We start from the raw sequence: 25563 nt of genomic DNA, 5'->3' as shown, positions 1-25563 counted from the left end.
CAGCCCCGCGGTGCCGCCGAGCCCGCCATGCCCAGGCCGGGCTGCAGGGGGCGCAGCGCGGCACCGCCCCTCCTCGGGCCGCGGCCTCTGCTGGCGCCGGCGGTGGGCGGGAGCGGCCGGGCCGGGCCGGGCGGGCCCGGAGCCGGGGCCATGGCGCTGCCTGCGCTGTCCAGCTCGGCCGTGAATTTCCGGCGGGTCCTGGCGCACTTCCCGCAGGATCTCAGCCTGGCCTTCGCCTACGGCTCCGGGGTGTTCCGGCAGGCAGGGGCCTCGGCCGAGCACGGCGAGGTGAGCGCTCGGGCCCCGCGGCGTTCCGGGTGCCGGAGCCGCCTCCGGCCCTGCGGTGTGTGAACGGCGAGGGGCGAAGATTGCAAACCCTGAGGGAATAGCGGCGGGGCGGGTGTCCGGTCCGGGCCCAGGGGCTGCCCGGGGTGGTCCCGGCAGTGGGGTTGTCRTTGTGGGGGGCTCGGGGTCCCCTTTCAGCCCAGTGTGCTCAGACTGTCACATAATTTGCCACTGCTTTTAAAGAGTCATTTACAGCTTGTCCGATCTGCTGTGCACCTTATGAGATAAATTTAAACTATACTGCTGCACTGAAATGGCAGTCGGTGGGCTTCCTTATCATCCGAGGGTCAAGAGCTTGGGAATAATGTTTATTTTTATTGTTTCGTGTGTGTGCTTATGTGTTCAATATTTTAAAATTATCAGTACACAGTATTGCTTATTATGGCTTGACTACTAAGCACTCACCCCAAATATGACTTTAAACGTGTCACATTTCTGGAAAAACAGGATAGTAAGAATTCCAGAGCTCTAACAGTATTTCATCCTCACACAAAAGAATGGGAAGAGAACATAGCAGATTATATTCTTAGTARTATGAATAGGTTAGTTAAGATGCTGCCCACGATTAATAAGCCACAGAGAGCAGTCCTGGGGAATTTGAAGCARCACCACTTCAAATAGCAGTTTTTTGTAGGTACAAGTTGTGAACTCTCAGCCTTTCTGWGTGCAGGCAATGCGTGYGTGGGCTGGTYTSTGAAGAAGAGAAACACTGCATGCAYTGTAGGTTAGAATTCTGGAGTTTGGGTTGTTTTGTTGACAAAAGCATAGAAATACACTAGAAAGGAATATGCTAGAAACGCAGTTCCTTGCTGACAGCTCTAGCATGTGCTTTATCTACCCACATCCCTCCATTCATGGCCTTGCAAATTGCCAGAAGTGCTGTTTATTAGCACTGTGAGCTGTTCTGCTGAACTTGTGAAGTAGGGTGGTGGAGAATCTTACAGCTGCTCCCTGTTTTGGAGGGTTGAACTTCAGACATGACCAGGACAGGAAAATTTTGGACTGTCTGATAACCTGACAAAATCCTTACAATTTCATTAGAACCTTTAAACAGGATCTGACATTGATACTTATGTTTTGGGTTTTATTTTTATTTTTTCCTCATGAAAAAATGATTAGCTGGAAGTTTAATACTGTGTCTKCCTTAAATTATTATGGTAACATTGGCTCTTCTTGACATATAAATCCCAACACTGTTTCTGTTATCCTCAGAACAATGTGCTGGACTTCGTGTTTGCTGTTGATGATCCTGTGAACTGGCATACGACGAACTTGTTAAAGAACAGGAGTCATTATTCCTTCCTAAAATATTTTGGGCCTAAAAAGATAACTACCATACAAAAATATGGAGCAGGGATTTACTACAACACGTTAGTGCCATGCAATGGCAGGGTAAGTACAAAGTAGTCTGAGTGAATTAAGTCAAGTGTTTATGTCTGTGAAGTATTAAAATGATTAGCTTAAAGCAGAATTCAGGAAGCAAATATTGTAGGTTGTAATTKTAGATTAACTCGTGATATCTTCAGTATTTATGTCTCAAACTGCTTCACTAACAGCATTTTAATTAAAARGCAAACAGAGCAGCAGGTCTTGCACYTTAAAAGTGKGAGCAGTGTTTGAAACTTACAGCTRAAGCATTTCAGGACCTGGATTTATGTTCCTTAYCACTTGCTGTTTGCCAGTTTTGGTGGGGGTAAAGTTTTGGTGGTGCTTAATGTCAGCACTTGACCATGTAGTAACTGCAAAGAGGACTCTTGCTGTTTGTTCTATCTAAAATGCAAGTTCCAACACAAATTTGAATTGATATTTGTGTTTTTTAATGTCTGGCATCCTGACCTGTGAGGCTTGGATGTAATTAATATTCTGGTGAGTGGTCCTTGTCCAGCAAGTTCTGCACCTCTCTGTTTGGTAAGGAGGAGGGAGGGAAGCACTCTGTCAGTTCAGTCTTAGTGTTCTTGTCTCTATGAGATTTTGGGATTTAAATTTTATTTGTTTGATGGAAAAAGGAATTTAAGATTTCATCTGAAGGACCAGTGGGCTTTGCCAATTGTGTTCTTGGCTCTTTATGCCTTAGTCTCATGCTGTAATGACTCAGTCATGTCACAGTCTGTGGTCCTTTGTTATCCAGAAATTCTGGAGCTGGCTMCTTTGCTGTGTTGATAATCTTTGGAAATTCAGGTGGTGCAGATTGGTAACAAACTGTTTAAAGTCCCATCCTTTTTCCAGGTACATAAAATAAGCCACAATGTTTTTTTCCTAGCATCAAAGAGCAGAAGAAAAAGCTTCTTGATACACACCCCACTTCCCAATGAAAGTACACATAAAATGTTTGGGGGTTTTAATTTAGGTCTCTGACAAACTATTTCTTGAGTTTTTTCAGTGTCATAAAGGATAACRTAGATTATTCCAACTATTGTAATATTTGGCTGCTAACTTTATTGCMACTTTGATTCTAGAAAGGATCTTAGTGTTTCGTGCATTCCATTTTTTTCCCTGAAGAAGTTTGTATGTAAATAGGAGATTTTTCTTTCACCTTCTGTGTTAATTAAAACATAGAAGTGTTTTCCTATTATGCATCCAGTTTTGTATGGAGTATATGTTCCTTAGAACAATGACATTTATGGCAAGTGGTAAGTTTCATGTAGGGAAAATGCAGCAGGTATAGGTTTTTTCAAAAGCCTTTCTTTTGCTTTTTTTCCCAGACGATAAAATATGGAGTAATTAGCACTGATGCCCTGATTGAGGATTTGTTTCACTGGAAAACTCTTTATGTYGCTGGGCGCCTACAAAAGCCGGTAACTGCTCACTTTTCTCTCTGGAAATGCAGGAAATTACAAGGCTGGGAAAGAATCAGTTGGAGTTTGAACTTTATCTGTTAGGGATCTGTGCAGCAGTACTGCACAAATAATCTGCCCTGATTTAGGAGTGTAGCCCTAGAGGGATAATCTCTCAGAAAGGTGGTRAAATGTAGCTCTTAATGATGTTCTGTGTTATGTGGAAAGGACCCCTAAAGGTGAGTATATTAATAATAGTTTTCTGTCTGTAGTAAATCTTGAATAACTGGACTCTATTAATGYCAAGTCCCTTTAATGTTAAATGTATTATTTGCCTTTTATAGCAGATTATATGGGTGGCCAAAATTTAACACAGATAATATATGGATTCTTTAAAGATGAAAATTGCTTTGCTGGGTAGTTACTGTCTGGTTCACAATTGAGTGAACCATGGGTTCTGCACGTTGGTTTTTCTCCTCCATATTTGTGTCATAAAAATGAGGTCTTTGCTTTCCCCCTTGCACGTGACTCAATGTGCTTTCAGCAGATGGCAGCAGTGCTAAGGGAAAATTTGTTGCAGGGGRCAGAATTAGAGAAGAAATCTCTTCAGGTCTTGGAACAGATGTTAATTATGCTTTTAACTAAAAAATGTGGAGTGAAAGTTTGAAAAGATTGTTTCAGACTATTGGCTTTATCTCGAGAGACATATTACAGCATGATCCAGGTTAGAGCAGCTGTTACCTTTGTAAAGAATGGAACTTAATATATTGAGAAAGATAACTGAAGGAAGAATTCTGAATGTCACATCAGCTGTGAATAATGAATAGCAATTTTCAGTGTAACTGCATTTGCTGCTGCTTTGATTTGTGCCATGGTACAGTGAGTATAAGTTCTCTGTACTCCGAAAAAGGCTTCCTTAACTTTGGTGCTCTTTCAGATTTAGCCCAAGAATCAACACTAATTCTTGTTGCACCAGGGTGATAGCTATTGCACTGTGACTTCCTGGGAGATTTGGAGCTCTCTGAGCTGTTGACAATTTTGTTCATAAATGCTGTCAGTGTTTCAGGTGTTCAGATTGTGAAGCCTGGTGTATTATTTTCCTTTGGAAAAAACTGTTTTGTATTAGGGGGGATTTTGAGAAAAGGAGGAGGTTATTCCTTTTGTTTCACCAAGGCAAGGCTGGGGTCTTCCATGAGGAAGAATAGCATCTCTGCTGAGTTTAACATTTTATAAGGCTGTAACTGTGGTGTCCTTAACRTGTCCATAACTCACTGGTATTTCCATGTCAGTCCTAAGGTATGGCAATCACCTGTGTGACTGCTTGGGGTGCCACAGATTTTTCTGTTCTGACTTCCCTTAGATTTCCCTGTAACAGCAAGTTATGAACATATGTACAAGTGAATTGRTTGATGAGATTTTAAATATTGATTTATCCTCATGACCAGCCTGTCTTAATTATTGACTCTTTTTTTGAGCAAGTCTATTGTAAAATAGCAGAATGGTTTGAGTAAGAAGAGATCTTAAAGCTCATCTTGTTCCARCCTCCTGCCCTGAACACCTTCCACTGGACTGGGCTGCTCCAGTAAACTTCTGCCACAGTTTTCAAGGAAATATMATTTACTCTGGAGAGTTTTTGTCATTGTCTTTCATTGCAATGCTAAAAAATACAAAGTAATTTGCAGGARAAGTTAGGAGGAATTATGAAAGGTTTACTTGTACAGTGAACTCTTCATTTTAAAAATTAAAACCAAAGAAGGGTGTTCAGAAATCCCCCTTGGACCAATTCCAGACTATCATAAAGATCTGCTATTAGACAAACCTATGCTTTGGTCAGAATGATTGAAACAAGCAGCCTGTTGTATCCAATATCATATCAAAATGAGATATTACACCATTTTGTGCCTCCTAAAGATTTTTCCATAACTGAAAGGTATGTATTCAATACTGAATACAGTATCGATCAGCCATGACATTGCTTTACCAGTGTCCTTTCTACAAGGAGAACTGTCAATACAAGCAGATATGTCTGACTCTCCTACTTTCTTTACTGAATCTGGGTTTGGTTTTGTGCAATTTTCCCCCTCATTAGCAGGCTATTTACATTCCTAAAGAAAAATAGTTACTTGAAAGGGTGCCTTAGCTGTTTCAGGTTATATAGAGGAGGCGGGGGGATGGGTGAGGAAGAATTTCAAGTAATGCTGCAACTCATTTGTGTGTGAAGGGGGTTTTGGGGAGAGAAATCTGGGGGGATACCTTTGTTCATAATGGCTGGTGGGTTTGCATTTTAAGTATTGTAGAGTAGATAAATACTAAAAAGCTGCCTTTTATAAGCAAGGCAGTATTGCTTAAACAAAACACTTGGAAAAGCCAAACTCACACCAAGCAGGTATTCCCATGGGAGCTGTTTCTGGAATTGCAGTTATCCATCTCCTAAACCAGCCTGCCTTCATCTGCCTGATGTTCCATAACAGTGTGTTTCTGTCTTCAGTTCTTACGRAAGATCTGCTTTTTATTCCAGGATATTTCCATATCCTAGGTGATTGGGTTTTGTAATTGGTCTWGAACATTTTCAGTGTTTCCTGAAAAGAAACACTTCTTGTGGCACATAGAAGCACTCGGGTGATYTGATCGTTCTTCATGGATAAGTGAAGATCCACTTGAGTTCATATTCTTCTCATGCAAAGAGCAAAAATAAAGCCCTGCTTCTTCAAGGACAACTCCTGTCTGAGAAACTACTTKAAGCCTTTGATAGGGGAGTCCTCTATTAAAGTAAAAAGAATGAAGATGAATAAGAAAAGTTACCTCTGTCTGGTGTTCTGTTCTCTTCCAGTAAGACAGTAGTTTTTTTCTTATTGCACAATCACTTATGAAGTATCTCTGTTGATACATTCATATTTCCTGTTTTGATTAATCTTAGTTTATGAATATAAAAAGGTGACTAGCTCTTCAGAGACTAGCTGTCTGTTGCATATAGCGGTTCCAAACCTGTGTGTAAAWCATCATTTTCTACCAGACTCTTAATTCTTAAAAACGCCTTCCTCTCGGGTGTAAACAAAAGGGGATACTCTAGTACTTACTGTACCATATTAATGAAATCTGACCTTAAATTAATTTCTTATTTAATCCAGCATGAAAAATAAATAACATTTCTAGTTCCATCTTCAGTAGCACTTTCCTGAAGTCTTGCTTCCAATGGCTCTGCTTTTCCAGGTGAAAATCCTGGCCCARAATGAGAACAGCAAGCTTCAAGCTGCTCTTGTCAGCAACCTGAAGAGTGCAGTCACAGCAGCCTTCCTCATGCTGCCAGAGAGCTTCTCTGAAGAGGATCTTTACATGCAGATTGCAGGACTCTCCTACACTGGTGAGTGTGGGGTCTGGAGTGGCTGAGGAGAAAAGCTGTAGTTGGAGCTGTTGTACCACAGTTGGAAGTCTCATGTGTGATAAAACATTGCTTGGGCCTGCACTGCTGCATGCACCAAAAATTTGCTCTGAATGGTGGCTTACATAACAGCTCCAGAACACTAATTGTGCTTATTCACAGGAAATATGTGTAGGTACATCAGCAAAGCTGCTTATACCTGCTTAATTTATGAACAGCTAAGTGTGAGTGATTGCATGTGATGAAATAATGTGGGTTCTCTTCTGTTTGCATGAATTGTATTTTGGTGTAATGTTTCAAAACCTTGGGAAAAAAATTTTTCTTTCCACTCAGTGCAGTGTTGAGTCATCTGATAGTCTGACTCATACCTTGTCATGTCTTTTTGAGTATGCTGTGTTTAAGGTTCTTATTTAGTTAAGTTAAAGATCCAGATTATGATTCTTTGATACATTTAACACTCCTGATGGGTATTTGTTGAGTTCTTTTTTTTAATCCTTAGTGAGGAAATTTGTAGGGAAAAAAATGGAAGAAACTACGACAAATGGCTCTTCAATATAAGATGTAATTGTTACAGTTCAAATCAGCATTGCTCCTTAAACATTGACATGCTTACTGAAATTACTATGAGCGGTTTTGCTTGGAGTTGTACGTCGCACAGCATATCCTTTGCTCATACAGAAAWGCAAGTTTGGCTCTTAAAGAAGGCACAGGGGACTCTAAGCTGCAGCTTGGCTGTACTTAGGAGTGTTACTGTTTTATGTAATGCTTCTCGGGGCAGTTCAGATTCCAGCTTCTTTTTCATAGCAGTTCTTTTCTGAATTGTTGCTTGTTTTAAAGCAACAGGAAGAGAGTGCTGACAGTGGAATTGCCAGCCAGGGATTTTTGCTGCTTATCTGCCCACCTGAAACCTGTCCAGCAGTGGATTCCTGGTGGGCAGTAGGGACCAAGATCATTCTTTATATATTCTTTGAAACGGTGCAATTAAACAGAAATCAGTAAAATGCTGAGACTGGCTGTACTGTGTGAACAGAGCTGAAGCAATACAGCTCCCATCTGTGAATATTCAAGAAAAAGGCTGTTTGTGGATATTTTATTTTGCTGCCATTTYGTTAAGTCTTTCAGAGGCTATACTAGTAGACAAAATTGATTTTATGTGTTACTCTAATCAGTCTCCTTGGAGACTGCTGAAAAGAGTTGTTCATGCTTTAATTTAGAAAATGTTTATCCTTTATATTTTTCTGCATTTTTTGAGAGCACTGAGTCAGTGCCATTTATATGCGAAGTGTTTGTTTTGTGGCTTGGCATCAAYGGAAATAAACTAAGGAAGGCTAGCAAGTTGCCACCTTTCAGCAACATTTATCTCCTGAGTGTGGGAAGTGGGAAAAGGAATCGATTCAGAACTGTGATTGTTGATACAAGCTCCACTGAACATCTAAGTCCTGGCTGGAAACCCAGGAAGCAGCCAGGCTGGTACCTAACAGAGGTAGTGGAATGCTTTATTACAGTCTGACTGTCTTTTCACTTACTCTCTTTGAAACTCRTCAGTCATGTATTAGAAAAGAAAGTGCAAAGGCCAATAATGTAACTGTGRTGTTAAAAGGAACTTCTTTTTGAAACTACTGGCACAGTGGCTAAGAGTAAAAGGTGATCCAGTGATTTTTACCATGACTGCTATTAGCTGAACTCCAGGTACTGCCCTTGGAGTGCAGAGACAATGCAAATTATTACCCCTCGATATTGGAAAATGTGAGCTTATTTGTTTGTGGATACAAAGTATTAGGACTGGRCAATTTGTTTGGTAATTGTTAAAACTGATATTTGGTTACCAAGAATGTAACTGTTCCTGCCACTTGACAGCTGGAATTGTTTTGCTGTCCAAGTGAAAATGGGRACATTATATTACATCAGAGGCCACATAACAATGTATGCCCTCAAGGACATCTTTTCTGTGCTYGAAGGTGTGAAGAGTTTTTTTTTCATTCTTAGAAGGTGAACCTTACTGCAAATTATATAGGCATTGGCAGAATTGGAAAATAAAGTTTATAGTGTTATATTCTCCTTCATGTTTTGGGTTTTTCTTAACCCCTTAATTCTTTCTTTTCCTGACTAGGTGATTTCAGAATGATAATAGGAGAAGACAAATCCAAAGTGCAGAACATAGTGAAACCCAAYGTTGCCCATTTCCAGAAGCTGTACAGTAACATACTCCTGGACTGCCCTCAAGTGGTGTACAAGCACCATCTGGGAAGGCTAGAGGCAAGTGTTCTCCTTCTAGACAGTTTGAATCCAAGTGGCAGTGCTTTATCCACCTGACAGAAGGCAGGAATTATAYCATGCACCAAGGAGAGCAGTTGTAGTCTCTGTACTTGCTATTTGTTATGTTTCTGTTGTTTAGTTAATTCTGCAACTGGAGGATTTGCCTTAAATACCAGTCTCTGCCTATGCAGGAACTACTGCTCATTTTTTCTGAGTATGGGCACAGAACTAAACCCCAGCAAGGGAACCAGAGCAGATCATTGTAAAATGTGTGTTCTAATTACTTCCATATGGAAATAAGAGTCTAGGAAGTGAGGAATAAACAGATGGTTTGTGTTAGAGACATTAGGCTGTAATTCAGAGGTGCAACTTTTTGCAATCTCACAAAAAACCTCATCAAGTGCTAGTTATGAAGATCAGCTGACTAAAGCCAAGTGAAATTCTGACATTAATACCCATACAAAACCATTTTTCCTTAGTTTTTGGGAAATCCAGAATGACAGTATCTCAAATCCCATCTTTCTGGTATAACATTGCAGTTGGGGGAGAGAAGCCAGAGTCAATGGCAATTCTTTCTCTTGAAATCTGCATGTCCCTGTGTGGATATTCAAGTGTGATATAAACTTCTTACAAATAGCAGCAGTTTTCTCATGGACATGGGTATCTCTTTATTCTCAAGCCTTGGTAATTATCTCCCAAATGCCACCTTTTAGAATGTGTCTTTGTTAGAAATTGATTTAACTACAGGCTTGAGCACARTAAACAATTTTACTGCAATGCCTTGGGAGAAAGCATAGGCAAATCTGTATTATACTGCAGCTGTCTCCATGTTTCYGTATTGATTCTGAACAGTTTAGTAGAAGCAGCATTTAAAATTAATTTGGGAAGGAATTGTAGTACTTTCTTCTAGAAAAAGCTCCCTGTTGTTTTACCTTTAAACAAAWCCCGGTAGCATACTGCAAAGATATTGTTGGATAATAAATCTGTCCATAATSCCATAATAGTCATCAAGACTGTTGATTAAATGCCCTCATTTTCCTGTTGATTTGAAGCACAGTGCTTTAATACTTTTATTGCTCACACCTTCCTCCGTTTATTGGCACTTACTCCCCAGCCTGAGGTGCTTGACTGCTATTGGGGGTGCAGTTTAACACAGARTAGAACTCCCTTCTCCAGAGTATGCAGAGCTACAGAGAAAATTCTGTCTTCAAAGATTCCTCAGCACCAAGGGAAGGCAGCCCCAGTTCTCAGAGTTCTGGTTCAGGCACGGATTCCTCCCACACAATGCTCAGAGCTGCTCACTGTCGGCTGCCTCTGTAGTTGGTGGCTGACTCATCTGGAGATCATTTTCTCCACACTCACAAAAGGGAGTGGAGAGGGCAACCAGACTCCTGTCTGATGTCTCCATGAAGTGGCTAAAACCTTGTGTGGGAGGAATGGAGCTCTTCAGATTTTCCTCCACTTTTGGAGAGCTCTGCCCCATCCTGCATTACATTTTGGAGAAATCTGTACAGGCCTGCTTGTTGATATCATYGTATTCCAAAGAGGATAGTTGAATTTCTGATTTAGATTGGAAAATGTGGGATGAATGTTTTCTTCAAATTATGCAAACCAGATGTGGTTTGGAGTTTAAAGCAGAGCAAATGGTTTTCGGACTAAACTTGAAATGTGTGTGTGTCTGCAATTTGATTATATTCAGGCAGAAGATACTCTGCTAAGTGGTCTTTTGGGAACTTATTTTTTTATTGTAGTGTACTTATGTTTCCAAAGGAAATTGGATACAACAGAAATGATACTGTTTCAATGAAAACTTACTTGCAGACACAGCAAGATCATGTGTGTCTTCCCTTGAATAAAAACCCTTGCACTGCATCATTCTTCAGGTTGGGAACTGAGATSCTGCATTTCCCCGTGCTTGGGAAGTTTTTATTAGCATTGTCGTTGACTTTTGCCAGTGAAATGGATCAGGTTCTCTGATATATTTATCAGAGGTCAATTTTCTGACGTCTTTAAAATAAAAGAGAACTGAATGWTTTTAATTTCTTATTTTTATAACATCCAGATTGACAAAAGTCCAGAAGGTCAATTTACACAACTTATGACTTTGCCAAAGACTTTGCAACAAAAGATAACTGCCCTGGTAAGCCCTCCTGGAAAGAACAGAGATGTGGAAGAAATTTTGCTGCAAGTTGCCCATGACCCTGACTGTGGATTTGTGGTGCAACAGGGTAGGTCTGGATCAATATCTGTAATTTTCTTTAAGACTTGATAGATTTACAAATCTATTGTAAATGTTCTTCTATTTCAAAAGGATGATTTAAAGAGAAGGGTGAAAAAATCCAGGTGAATAATCATGAAATACATTCCTGAAAGCCTGGGTTTGGATTTGTTTGATCACAAATGGGTTATCTGAAATATTAGCAATAACATTCCTATTGATACAGGAAGACRTGTTTTGGTTTGGGTCCTGAAAGAAGCAGCCTTTAGGGAATAGTGTGATCTACTTAGACCACCTAACTCTGATGCTTCCATCTTCAGGCAAAACTTCATCAAAATATTAAACTTTATATCCTGCCAGTCATAGATTGCAAGGCTGAGGTCATTGTCTGCCTTGCTGACATTACCCTTCCCAGTCATGGTGGTTAGCCCAGACATGTGAGCTCTGGCAGAGAACGACAGCTTGGAGGAAAAGGCTGAGGTGCTTCTCATCAGCACAACTGCTCTGAGGCAATATTATGTCATGTGAACAAGTTAAAGCTGATGCTGCAGACACCGGTGTTCTGGTACACTGCAGGAAAATTAAAAAGTTTAGTACTTGGAGTCCTTTATGTATTTTAAGAACTTGACATATTTTCTGTTCCAGGTAGGAAATTTTGCAAGCTCCCTGAGCACAGCAAAAATTCCCTAGATGCCTGGGAGCCCCTAGGCACCAAGCAACTGCTGAGGGAGCTCTCAGACTGATTTTTTKGGGGGGAAATAAAGCTCCTGGGGGGTTGCAGTTCTCCATGGACAGCATAGGATGAACTGCACCTGGACATGGAGGTGTTCAGCTTCTTTCATGGCACCTTCTGTGCTGGGCTGCAGCASTCATGGGATTACAAAAGAGGATAAWAGCTGAATCTGGGAGCAGGAGATGCAGTCTTGGAGCTGTGAGTCACCCACCCTGAGCTCATTATCCTCGGGGTTGGATTTCTGTAGGCTCTGGCAGGCACAGCTGTGACTGCACAGGGAGCAGCAGCTCAGTATCAAACACTGGGCACATCTGCTCAGGCCCAGCAGTTTCAGCTCTTAATAGAACAAATCAAGATGTTCTTTCCCTTTTGTGGCCAAAGGATTTTCCTAATTCATCAATCTGGGTAAAGGCCAGGACAAGCCATTTGGGAATCCTGTTACAAGACAAAGCTGATTACTCAAGTTGAATTGTGTAGTCCCAAGATATTTTGCTACATCAACATGATTTGTTCTTTTCCCTTCCCTATTCCTACCCCTCAGATGATTTTCCAATGGAATACTGTACCGTTACACATGGATTATGTTAAACTTTGTTCTTCATTATGGAAGTAACTTTAGAGGAAGGATTTAAAAATATTTGAAATTATATTCTAAGTGTCAGTGCAGAACAGTGTCTTTCAGCTTGGAAGACTCAGACTGCTGAATTTCTACTTTTTTAAGTATTTAGTGATGTGAATGGTTTTGTACATATCAGTATGCTTTTATATATGTTAGAACAAATATAAATTARCAGTTCTGACAGAAAAGTTTTAAGGTTTTCTACTAATACCTGAGAACCACTGGACAGCAAGAACTGAATGTGCCACAGTGCAAAGTGGTAAACAAGCCTTATCTCCAAAAGCTGTAATTTAGAAAAGCCAGGCAAGYTCTGCACAATAGAGGTATCTCTGCTGGATCAGACAAGTCCCAAATCCCARTTTCATGTTGAAGTAAACAGGTAGTATCATTTGTTCTGCTCTAGAATGTTCATTTACCAGCACTTAGATGAAGCTACTGTGAATCCTTTGTGATTAATTATCTTAGTAGAGAGTTAATGGGAACACTAAATAAAATTATTTGATCAATTCCTACTGCTTGTTGGCTGTTTTAATATTGATTTGGGCTGTTTTTTCAGTATGTTATATAAAAAATGATTTAAAACAGTTTAGAGAATACTTTTAATTAGTATGACAAAGCAGAACCGAAACAAACTTTCTCAGTGTAAGTGTGTGTTCTAATTTCAGGCTGGCTTGATTGTATAACTGGAACAATATTTAACTTGTACATGGTGGAGGGTAAAAAAAAATCCCCACAAATGCTAACATGGGTAACATCTGTGTGCTTTTCCCTCTGCAGGCATTTCAGGAATTGTGAGATCCTCCAGTATAGTGCAGAGTGCTAAAACCATCCTGACAGCTGGTAAGAATGTGTGTGATTTCTGTCAACACAGCCCTTYTGATTTCACAAAGGAAAACTGACATGGCCCCAACATTGCCTTCTTTCAGGAATTTAAAGAGTAAACTTTGTGAGTTTTATTCAAAGTCCCTGGAAAATAAAAGTAACATTTAAAGCAGAGGCTTTATTATAACTATTGCAAAATTATAAAATGCTGAAAAGAACTGGAGTGACTCTTAAACAAATAAACAAAGCCCTCAACAACTCAAAACTAAGGAAAAAAACAACTTCTGAATTCAATTTCATTTTYTGTGCAGGCCAGATTTGGCTGATGGGCACAAGTTGTGCACTTTATGTATTAAAAAGGCTTGGAATTGCTCAGATAAACTTCTGAAGCTATTTCCAGTTCTTCCACTAAAGCGTTRTGTTCAAATGATACCTTTCCTGGGTTTAAGGGCAGCTGTGTAGGTTCCTACTGAGCAATCCTTACCCAGACCTCTCCAGCAGCTGCYCCCTTCCCATTTAGTGGTGATGTTGGTGGCTCCATGTTCTGCTTCTACCCCTCTTAAAGAAACACCAGTTCCAGTATTCAGAACCATGATGGATCTGCTGAGTAAAATAAGTAGGGAGAGTTTCCCTTTTTATATGCTTCTGTTAATAATTTAGGTTCATTAACTGGGAGAAGTCTGATAAAGCTATGGCCTAACTTTGTTTAGTAGCTAGAGGAGAGTCAGGGTACAACTCCTGAGTAAAGCAATTTTTGTCATACATTATTGTAATTTTCTAATGGTTTCCAGCTAAATAGGTGACATTTTTCTTGTAGGGTTTGTTGCCAGAATGACCTGCTAGTGGTCAAGTATTGTGGTATTGTAATGCCTCTTTTAGAAAATTCAGCTTTCATTTTATCAGTTTCTGAATCCATGGATAGTAGATTTTGTGGAGCAAACAGTTAGAAGGAAGGGGTCAAAGACAGTGTTATTCCTGTTGAATTCAAGTTCTCGTGAGTGCCCATGGGGCAATGCTCTCTGTGTAAGTGCAGCAGTAGGAACAGAAATAGTTAAGCTGTGTGGGTTATTTATGTGCCCTTTCTCCCTGTTCTGATGGACAGAAAATCACCTCTGGGACTCGTTAGCCCCTTCTGTGTGTCATGCACTAAATCACTGACAGCTCTCTTGGGACAGGGGCTTTGGGGGGTCCTAATGCATCTCTTAGTAGCACTTGTAACTTTTATCATGTTTTCTGGTTTGTGCACCTGAAACTACTTAKTTTTGAAATGTCTCTATTTTCCTTTGTCTTAACTGCCTTTTGCTTTATATATAGGGATTTTTTTCCATTTAAAACAATCTCTAGGTTCCTTGTTATCAGTCAGTGATGTAGAGTTGTATTTAAAAACTATTTTCTAGTAGTGGTTTTAGTGATGAAAACATAGTTTTGTGTTTTGATTCAGGTAGAGCAAAGCAATTTTGGTCCTTTGTCTCAARCATAAGCCCAGTTTGGGGGARTTGWTYTTTTTTTWTTTTTRTTTTGCACATAATTTAGAGCTTTTTAAAAATATATTTATACTCTTGTGCCAGAATCTGGCCAAAACCATTAGTGACAGAATTCAGGAGTGAAATTTTACTGCTCAGGGATGTCAATTCAGTATTTTTGAGGTGTGATGTTTGTGTGATCTGCCCTGGAATTGAGGAGGGATGGTTGTCCATGGGTGTCCAGGGCTTTAGGAGTTAAATTAGCAAAARCCTTTTGCCCTTTTTTATTTATTTATTTTTTAATATTTGTCTCCAAACACTTATGACTGAGTTTATGTTAAATCAGTATCTTCTAATGATGATTTTCTCTCAGTAAAGGTTTCTTAATTTAAAATGCATCACTAGGGCAGCATTCCTCTGCTGCCCTGGCTGGGCCAGTTCTTGGGGCTCTGCATGTTCATAGGATACAGAATTTACCAGAGAAAACAGCAATGTGGCTCCTACATGGGAGGAGCTTGACTCAAGCAAGGAATGTCTTTTACAGGAAAGTGTGGAGCTTTAGATTCAGTCCCTAAGGATGCTGCATTTCTTTCTTCATTCCTYATCCAAATCTTGTCTGATATTCTGTTCCCCTAAGACCTATCTCCACACTTTCTAGCAGAGATTTCAGGAAAGGCACAAGGCTCTGACCTTCTGCAGTGCTTTATGTCAAGAATAGTAGCTTAACATAAAAGAACTATGAAAGAGATTCATGAAATCTGTGGCTCCATTAAATAAACTCTGACTTTCCATTGCTGTTCCTAGTAACTGTACAAATACTTGGTTTGCAAAAGAAATCGTTTTCATTACTCTATTTGAAGTGTAATAGGGAACACAATTGGTCTTCCTTAGCTGACTATTCTGTTTTAACAACATCAGCAGAAGTGAGCTGCCTGCTCTGGTCCATAGCATGGGAGTTCTAAATTCAACATTAAATCAGCAATAGCAGTGCGGAGATGGCATCCTGGGTATTAACATTACTGGCAAGGAGCGCAAGCACAAGAAGGAATTTCAGCCCATTTAAGAGAGCTTTTTTCATCTTTCTCTGCCAATGTGGTTTGCAAGTCGAGCTCCAGCTCTGTGTTTTTGTTTGTTGTTAAATGCCCTATTTAGTTTTTGAAAATGTGCCTGGGTATTTCTTCGAGTCTGTGGTGARGCTGCCCCTCTGTTTCCCATTAGAGATGGCACCAGTGTTTGATTTATTTTCCCACATAGCCAGAGCCTGCCTGGGCTTTGGGAACTCACTCTGCAGCTCTTATATTTAGCTTCTCTGAAGGAGATGTTGATACTTCTTTAGCTTCTTTTGTTCTTTATATTTTACTCAAGGAATTCTGCAAGCCTTGAAAAATTTTCCATAAATACAACATTATAGATTAAATCATCACTTGAAGCATTTGTTCAAGATCCACTTGAAGCATTTGTTCAAGATCCTTTTAAGTCAGCACAAATGTTCTGAATAGCATTTCTTTTCAAGGATTCAGGGATTTTTTTTTTAAGGAGCGGGTTTACATATAAAGTACTCTGGTTTTGTGGATACTATACTGCAGATCACTGGCTTCATTGTAAATATCTGTAGAAGGTTTGCATGTGTCTGTGCATGGCACATTAAAAATATATAACTATTTGCTCCACATGACAGCTCTTCAGCAGTGCATACATCTCCTTTTCAATAGGGAACACAGGGAATAGTTCCTCCTTTTCCATAGGGAATCCAGGACACTGCAGCCAGGCACATCTACCAGGAAACTTTGGGGGACTTACACTGACACTTGCAAAATACTCAGCGTGGATTGTTAAGTAAAACCAGACACGAGTTGTGTTTACACTGAAGTGCTGTGGTCTCGGTCCCATGTGCATCAGGTCTTTGTTCTGTGTCCTATAGTGGAAAAATCTAAAGGGGAGGTGGAACCACCAAGGCACAGATTCATAACTGAAGACGTTTTCATGTGGTCCAASTGCTCCAGATTGTGAGAGGGAGCCCTAATTACAGCCATTAACTTTTGCTCCAGCTGTGACTCCTCAGCCCGGGGCTGCTGTGGGGAACAGCTGGATGCACAGAGCTGCCTTTGGCCTGGGCTCGGCTGCACTGCGAGCTGCCCGTTCCTACGGTGCTGTGGCTGGAGCTGAGCGAGTGCTCCCTGCAGGGGGASAGGAACGAGAACAATCTGCCGGTGCTGAGCTGCTCCAGGGGCAGACAGGGGCTGAGAGAGGCAGCAGCCTCGCAGGCTGCAGGGCCAGCACACCTCACTGCAGTCCTGCAGCAGCTGTGCTGTGCTGCATCTGCCACATGCTGCACTSCACTGACAGAAGTACCTGCAATTCAATACCAGCCATTCTGCCAGAGCAATTCCTGYATCTTGAGCATTTTCAAAGCCACCSTTACACAGTTTGAATGCTGTAGGWTGGAACCACTTCTTTGATTTGTGCTAAACAGGAATGGTTGATTATGTGCAATTTCCTTGCAGACACGTCAGGCATTTCAGGATTTACATGATTATTTACTTGTTTTTTGAGATGCTGCAAAGAAAAGCCTGTCATGACTTCATTAGTGTGCTTGCTTTTACAAAAACCTAATAAATATGGAAAAGTTCAAGCATTACATATGGGATGCACATGGGTTTGTAAATTCAAAATGCATGTATGGATGATTTCTTAGAAAAGGTGAAGTTGAGTTTATTTTAATTGCAGTTGGAGACATGAGAAGTGCAGAGCTGATTCTGTGCAGCAAATTTGTTATCAGAGGCTTTTTCTTCTGTCACATTCCTTCAAAAATAGAGGGTGCACTTTTGCTTATCTCTGCCTACTCATTTGACTTCTTGCAACTCAACTGTGAATACATCTATCMCTGAAAGTATTTTATCTTTAATTGATTTATTTCTTTTACTTTACTTTTATTTTTGAGGTCTTTCCAAATGAAATAATATTATACCACTCCCATCACCCCCCTCCAAAAAAAAATTAAAGAAGTCCAGTGCAGCAAATGGCTAAACTTGGGTTCAGGTTCCTTGTTTGTTCCAGATCCTTCCTTGTGTTCTGGTCTGTAATATTGTGTAATAAAATTGTGTAAATTTGGCTAAATTCCTTCTGTGTATTTGTAGTCAGGCTTGTCAGGTTTTCAATTAAATAAATATAGGAAAGATTGTAGGAAGGATAATCTRTTATACTTTTAATCTATGCATGTGTCAAAATTAAAGCTTTTAGTGTAGCATTAAAAACCTGCCTTTTCAGTTCTGAATTTGTAAGAGTGTTGTAATCTGAAAAGTCACTCTGTGTTTTATGTTGGGTGTTTTATTTGTTTGTTTTGGGATAATTCTTTTAAACAAAAAGCTGGAGGAAGGAAAAGTGAGTAGCTGCACTGGCTGGGATCTCAGAACCCCCCTGAAATGCCAAGACTAACAATGTTTTGTTTTTAAGTTTACAAATACTCAGTGACTAACCCAGCAAAGGGCTGTGGGTTGTTTACTCTAGGGTCTCTAAGAGGAGGCTCATCTCTGATAAAACTTTAGAAATTGTTTCATTCCAAGGATACATTTTGCAAACTGTGTGGGAGTCCTCAATCCCATCATATCTAAAACCCATAAATGCTCGGAGGCAGCGACTGCTGCTGCATCTGTGAAAATTGAGATGTCTGCATTTGCTGTATGCCAAGTGCRATGTGTGGTATTTACCAGAATTCTGTTCTATTTTCTCTGCTTTGATAGCATTAAATGTATTTTTGGTGTCATTATTTACTGTGTTCTGACTGTGACAAGAAGGTTATTTACATGTCTGCCTGGTGGATTAGGCTGTCATTCCCCTGGGGAAATRCATCATTTGATGTACTAAGCACCTTCTATCTGAGTCAGCCTTCCTAAATGTTGATTTTTTTTTTTGTCTTTTGTTCTTTTTTAGGGGCAAAGAAGTCTGTAACTTACAGCTTGAAGAAATTGTATAAAATGACAAAGGGAGGGTTAAAGACATCTTGAGTCTTTACATACTGTGTATGGGTAAATAAATGGTACTTTTTCTCTAAATATTTTGCAGATGTGACTTTGCATACTTGAGAAAATTACAGTGTATTTAAGAAGTCTCTTCTAAAATGGTTTACATGCTCAATTTTACTAATGAAATAGAAACTTTTTGTAATGGGAAAAGGTTTGTTGGCACTAGGGCAAAGGAATTATACTCTGTAAATACTGAAATGAATTTTCCTGTATATTGGAGCCTGAATAAAAAGGATTGATTATACAGGTGAATTAAAATCCAAAGTCACTCATTTTCTATGTGTTGTTAGCTTTACTTCCCAAAATACCCTCAGAGTCTCTTTCAAAATGATCCTAATTTATATCAGTGTCCCAAATTTAGTTCTTTCAGGGATTTACAGAACTGGAGAATCCATTGAGTTTTAAGTAGAATGTGGAACTGCCCTCTGACATTTCTGCACTGACAAGTTCACCCTTAGAATTCCTCTGAGGATGCTTTGGCAGGGKAGACCTTGGGAAAAGTAAATTATTTCTCAGATGTGTGACATTCCTGAATCCAAAAAACTGTCCCAATAACTTTCAGTGTGGAGTAGAGCAATGAGCAGCTCGGCAGGTGTCAGATCCTTTAATAAGGATATTTAATAATATTATTAAATAAGGACATYTAATAATAATGAATTGTGTGTTCCTCTCATGACATTGAATTGAAAACTGTCCAACTGATGGCTCAGCATTGTCACAAGGGCCAGAGTTGGAAGGAAAATTGTAATTCCATGGAYCTGCTTGGACAGATTTGGAAATAGCTGTTGTTTGGCAGATTTTATCAAAACACTTTAAAATTGGGAATATTATGAACCAAAGCACATACTGTTTGATTCTTTGATTGTCTCTTTCCCCTGAAAATACTGCCCACAAAGATGAAACTTGAGCTCCCTTTAAATTAGCTCWATTTGAGACAATTGGAGTTCTGTATGACATGTGACATTAATCATGCCATGAAAGAATGGGCATTGCTGGCAGTATTTGTGTCTGGTGCAATAAATTGGGAGGATCTTTTGTAAATAGAACATTTTTCACATTGAGGTGGGTTTGCTAATTTGGGAAATTTTTCTTAATAGAAATAAACTGAGCCAATATTTCATTCAATGGTAAAAAAAGGAAATAAAAGATATCTTTCCTGATTAGCATGTTTGGTTTTTTCTTGTGTCTTATGTGATCATTAGGGCCATCTCTCAAGCTACATTTGATTTACTGATCTCACTTTAAAAAATAAATTACTGTTATGAAGTTGTCTGCTAATTGTTTCCAGGGAGCAGTTCAGAGCATAAATTTAAGAAAGACAATAGAAAATACATTGTTGTATGTAATATGACTCATGCAGGCTTACTTTAARCACAAAGAAACTTTAAAATATGGATTATTTTTAAATATCTGAGTTTGAAATTTTAATCCAGACTCAGGAAATAATTACTGTGAAATTAGAAATAAATGGCTTTCTAAGGTCAGAGGCAAATTCCTAATACTTTGCATTATYCATTGGTGATAGATGTAGAATGTGTAAAATCCCCTCAAATGTCCCTTTGCTGATGGCAGGAGGGTGCTGACCTTTTTATGGGGACAAAGAATGTTTGTATGGCACTGGCATTCTCTGTCCCTATTAACAAGAGGCCAAAGTCCCCAAAAKGAAAAGTTTCTATTATAAAAAATGGAACTAGAGAATTGAGGCCACTTAGATACTCTTAACCTTGGGATTTGACTGGAATTTTTTGCTTGCACAAAGAGGTTCCTTTCTAGATAATCCAGAAGTCTTTTAGGCATAGTTTTAAGTTGAATAGGGTGTACTAATTTCCYGTGTAGTGAGGACTTGGAGCAGCCRTAGCATTTTTTACACTTCAGCATAAGCTTTGGTAAGAAATCTGAAATCAGGTGTTGCCTTGCTTAGGAATGCTCAGTGGGAAGGTTAAGAATAGAAAATACTGATCCCAGTGATAGAAACAGCCCCTGAGAGATGCAAAGCTTTTGGACAAATGAAAATGTTCAGGATGGAACCCTTCTGGATGAAATACTCACCAGGTAAGAACTGCCTGGTTCAGTCACCTGAAGAGGGGACAGCTCTGYTTTGTTTATCCCAAATGAAGCTGTCTGTAGGGCAGCCTGCACATGGACAGCAGCCTGCACAAAACACTGATTTTTACACCAGCAGTTTGCTGTCACCTGGTTTTTAGCAGGGTCCTGGGTTGTCTTTGGGGAGGAGGGAAGGAAATCTAAATCTGTGAAAGTCTTGGGATGCAGAAAACTTCAGAAACTGAAATTGAGAGCAYATAATGTATCTGTGTAGGAAATGGGAGGATTTCAAACGTGACCCTTTGCATGAATAGTTAGCAAAAGGATTTTTTTTTTTTTATTTAATTTTACATGTTCCAGCCTTTCTTTTGTAGTTGTGTTTATTTGCTTTTAAGGCTGCAGGGGAAGAGAGAGCCTTCACTCCTGGTGAGGATTTGTCCTTGCCACATTCAGGARGATCACTCTTGGTGAAGCTGTGTTTTTCTGGGTGAATCCTGTTCCTGTAGCCAATTTTTGGAACATGAACACTGCAAACAGAAAAACAGAACTTTTGTAATGTTTTTTAAAAGTGACAATTGCCGCAGACCGGATTGTTAAAAATCTATTCCACATTCTGAATACATTACCAGACAATTAAGGCTAACAACTAAAATGTTATTCCAAATTTTGCCTCATTTATCTGTTCTGTGTGTCTGTTAGAGTGTAACTGGTGCATTTCTGTGATTCCCACCATTCCCTCGAGGATGCAGGTTTTCCAAGGTGCTGCACAGAAATGTGCACGCTGACAGAAAACAAAGGGGACGTCTGTGGTGCACAGATGGAGCTAAAAGTTTTCCACAGGATAAGCCACATGACCAAATTAAAAAAAAAACAAAGGCACAAATTTAGACACTTTTACATTTTAAGGAGCTTATTTCTTTCTGTAATAGCATAATGGAGTGAAGTTTTCCATCATGAGCTGTTCTGGGGAGGAATATCATTGAACAAAACCATCCTGATCAACCTGTGCATTCCTTTCTTCTGTTTTCTTAGCACAAGAAGGGGAGACTGGGGCTTTTCAACCTGGTGAAATAACAGCACCACAGGATATGAAACCTGATCATAAATTCCAACTGCCTCAAGCCCAGGTTGAGAGAGATCATGTGTCATAAGATCGTCCAACATCTGGTGGAGAATTCCTATTAGCAAAACATTTAATCACATGCTTGAYTTAAAATGCATAAGTTATTATTGTTAAATGGGGATGTCATTCCTTTTGGAGATAATGGCAACGTAAAGCTTAGCCTGGAATCTACAGGATTAAAATAAATTGTCCAAATGTGTGATGTGCAGAGGTGTACAGTCCAGTTGGACACAGCTGAGCCCCTCCTGGGATGGGGCTGCCATGTTAGTAAAGCTGGATTTTATCAGCTCCTTCCCTCTGCTGAGTTCTGTTTGTTACCTGGAAGCTGTGGCTGTTTTCCCTTTTGTTGAGAGGAGGTACCTTGGAGGGGTGTGCACACCAGAACTTTAAATAGAATATCCTGTGGGGATATCTGGTATCTGAGAGGCTCAGCGTTTGTCCTCTGCAGTTCCTCACTATTAGTGAGTTTGGGGATGAGATTCAGGTAAATCTGGAATGTTTTCATGAGGAAATGCAGTTGTTAGCATTTAAAAAAGCAGCTTTCTCTTAAAAATCCTTAGTAATACAGTTAAAGAGAATGTTCTGAATGTTAAAGGTGAACTTAAAAGTGGCTTTGGTGTTTCAGAAGGTGCTTGGAACTGAAACAGTTCAGAACTTTAGAGGGCAGTGACAAATCAGTGTGGTGTGAGATGAGCCTCACTCCCACTCTGAAACACCAATCTGCATCCCACACCTTGCTGGCTGAGCATTTATCCCAGAAATAATGTTCTTGTAGGGGGGAAAAAAAAAGTGATGTCCTGCTTGCTGTTTAGCAGGTAATTAAGCATTTTATGTGCAGCAGGGCGTGGGGCCCTGCTCCTCGGAGCTGTTTGTCACCGTCTCTGTGCCAGAGGATCCCTCTGTCCCTCCTCAGGTGTGACTTTCCTGCACTTCCCTGTAACCCGAGCCGGCCGTGTTTGTCTTGTGTCGCTGGACACCCACTGCAAATCTTCATTTGGCTTTATGAAYTCTGTGTACAGCACTGCAAGGGGTCGTTTCTTGCTCTTTGGAGAGAGTTTTGCAAATCCCAGTTGAACAGTTCCTAGTTCCTTCCATCTGTTGGTACCCTGCCAGTATCCAAGTCTGTGCACTAAATCTACAGGAGACGTAAGAAAGTCCTTCCTCCTCAGCCATATAGGCTGAAAACTGTATTCTGCTCTGTAAATCATTTATCTTGTGCTTTTTAAAGAGTGGCCTACCTTTCCCCTTGGGGCCACTGGTCTTGAATGTATTTATTTTACTGGCAGAGAGCCACGAATGAATCATAGCCCTGAGCAGCTTGCTCTGAACTCCTCGCGATTGTTCAGAGTGTACTCAGGGCAGTTGTTACAGAGCTTTGCTGTGGAAAACTTTTAAGAGAAGAGAGATTGATTTCAGCCTTGTTAGCTGCTTTTGAAGTTCCCCACCAGTATGTGGAAATGATTTCTGATGGCCATACAGCTGTAATCCACTAAAATAACCAGAGTTGTTGCACGGGAAGTTGCTACATGGGAATACATTACTGACTCTTTGTCCTAATGAGGTGTGTTTGTTCTTTCACAATAAAAAAGGCACTTTAGCTTTTCATTCCATTTGTAACTTTCCTGTTTATGCCTTCCTGCTCCATTTCCATGCTGCTTTATTGTTTCTCTTCTTCATTCTCAAGTCTTTCGTTCTGTTCTTCAGACATCCCTCTTTTCTGCCTTGGCTGTTCCACCATGGATATTGTTTCATACTCCCTCCCCCTTTTTCCTGTGTAACAGAGCTTTCATTAAAGGCAACCAGGCAGATGATTTATTTCTGATGTCTTAAAAGGCTTCTTTGTAATGAAGAGCCTGGACCCAATCAAACTGCTGAGGGTTTGTGTAGGTGAGTCAGCAGCATGGCCTCGCTGCYTCTGACATGCACCGTGCCAGCCGAGTGTGTAACAGCCTCCTGCTCCAGAGGGAATGAGCTGGGTGACACAGGGAGAAGGGAAAATCACAATTTGACTGGATGCATAATGGTTTGGCTGCTCCTAAACTCGATTTGGGGAGTTCACAAAGCTGAACCACTCAGAGTGCTGATCTCCATCAGCACACAAACAGCATGTTCCTCATCACTTGCACATTTCCCTTTTTTCTGAGTGTTGGAGCAGGGAGATTGTCCARGTGCCTGGCTGTAGGACCTTCTAATTCCACCTGTGTCTGTAAATGTAGAGCCTGAATTTCTCACCTGGCCTTCTCTGAGGCTTCTCTTCAGATTGTTTGGTGACCTTCACTGCCAGCAAATTGCTGTAACAATGCGGTGTAATAGCTGCAACCTGAGCATGAGGAAGGTGCCTGTGGGCACAGAGAGCTGAGCAAGGGGGATCCCTTTCTGCTGGAAACACTTGGCAGCATCTCAGAGCTTCCTGATGTTTGCAACAAACATCTGTGCCAAAAGTGGTGAGATCCAGATGGGTCTAGAGGCATTCCTGGGTGGCTCAGGGAAGTGAGCCTTGCTCTCACATTGAGGGGGTAATGCAAGAGCCCGCTCTGGTTTGGGAAAGCAGAATAAAACAGGGCCCTTGGTGAGTGTCCAGTGCAGGGGATCCAAGCAGGGCTGTGACTCATGCCTTTTCCCAGCAATTCATTTAAAAATAGATTTGAAGTTGAAATATGCTTCTGAAGGTCAGAATATCAGGCCAGTGTGTGTCTGATAGCTTTTCATGGGGAAGGTGTTGACAGAGGACAAAGTATTCTTCATTTTCAGAGTCACTCTGGTGGCCTCAGAGTCTGTGTAGAAAATGGATTTTCTTTGCATTGCCTACTGCAATAGAATAGAGATTACCTCTMCACAGATATTTTCTGCCATGGTTTTTGTTTTAGGCAGTAGCTGCTCTGTCACTTTCGATATTGTGGTTTCATAAAGTTTTGCAGTGACCTTATTTACCTGTTTTTCTAGATAACAATCTCCACCACAGTTGCTAACTGATCCTGAACTTAATGACTGCCTTAGGGAGAGGCAGTAATCACTTTAGTCCTGCATGTTTTAACCTCTTACTCAATCAGAAATTTTGTCTAAGTTTTAGTACATGAACAGGGAGCTTCAGACTATACATTCTGGAATATTAATGAAAACTCCAATTATTTTTGTTACATCTTTAGTCTAAGAACTTCCATGTCATTTTTGTCTTCATAATCCAGCATTCTGCYAAATCTTTTCCAGTAGTGGTGGGGGACTATTTGGATGGTGATACRCATTTTCTTTCTGAGAAATGGAAGGTCTTGCAGCTGCAAAGACAMTTCTCTGATCTGGCTGAAACTTTCTGCAAGTGTAGTGGATAGAAAGGAGTTCTTCCTGGTTTTAAATTCAAATAAATTTCATTTTTAGGAATTTGCAGTCACAAGGCACTGTCTTTAAAAACAAAACAAACCAAAAMCTGATCACARCACTCTGTGTTTTGGTTCCTTCACTTCTCTTTGTTGYACTGTGAGACCTTTGAAAGCCTGGAACCTGATGTTTAAGATACCTCCCCTACTCAATTAAATAATCCAAGTAAATAATAAAACATACATTTACTGAGTTAATTTGTATTGCTTCTCTCCATGGGATCTCTTTAGCTCCATGGTGCACTTGGTAAATTTGAACGGTTGTGTTCCCACACAGTGATTATTTGCTTCATCTCTGCCTCCTGCCAAAGTTTCTCCAAACCTCCTATTTTAAAATTCACAGTGAAGTGTGAGATCAGAGCATTCAGTGGGTTTTTTTGTTGTTGTTGTTTGTG

The 25563-nt window shown here is 40.2% G+C and overlaps 1 protein-coding gene across 1 annotated transcript; it reads left to right on the top strand.

The window, feature by feature from the left end:
- The first annotated feature begins 108 nt into the window (after positions 1–108).
- On the top strand, positions 109–19781 carry TAMM41 (TAM41 mitochondrial translocator assembly and maintenance homolog). Its single transcript, XM_057384344.1, has 8 exons — positions 109–288; positions 1558–1737; positions 3048–3140; positions 6330–6480; positions 8609–8754; positions 10817–10982; positions 13102–13164; positions 18540–19781. The coding sequence occupies exons 1-8, from the start codon at positions 151–153 to the stop codon at positions 18611–18613; spliced, it is 1011 nt and encodes a 336-aa protein (XP_057240327.1). The 5' UTR covers positions 109–150; the 3' UTR covers positions 18614–19781.
- The last annotated feature ends 5782 nt before the right edge of the window (positions 19782–25563 follow it).

This window comes from Malurus melanocephalus, unplaced genomic scaffold (genome assembly GCF_030028575.1).
Source record: "Malurus melanocephalus ecotype Western Australia unplaced genomic scaffold, MMel_1.1 scaffold_702, whole genome shotgun sequence".
Lineage (NCBI taxonomy): Eukaryota > Metazoa > Chordata > Aves > Passeriformes > Maluridae > Malurus > Malurus melanocephalus.
This window is presented reverse-complemented; position numbering and strand designations above follow the sequence as displayed.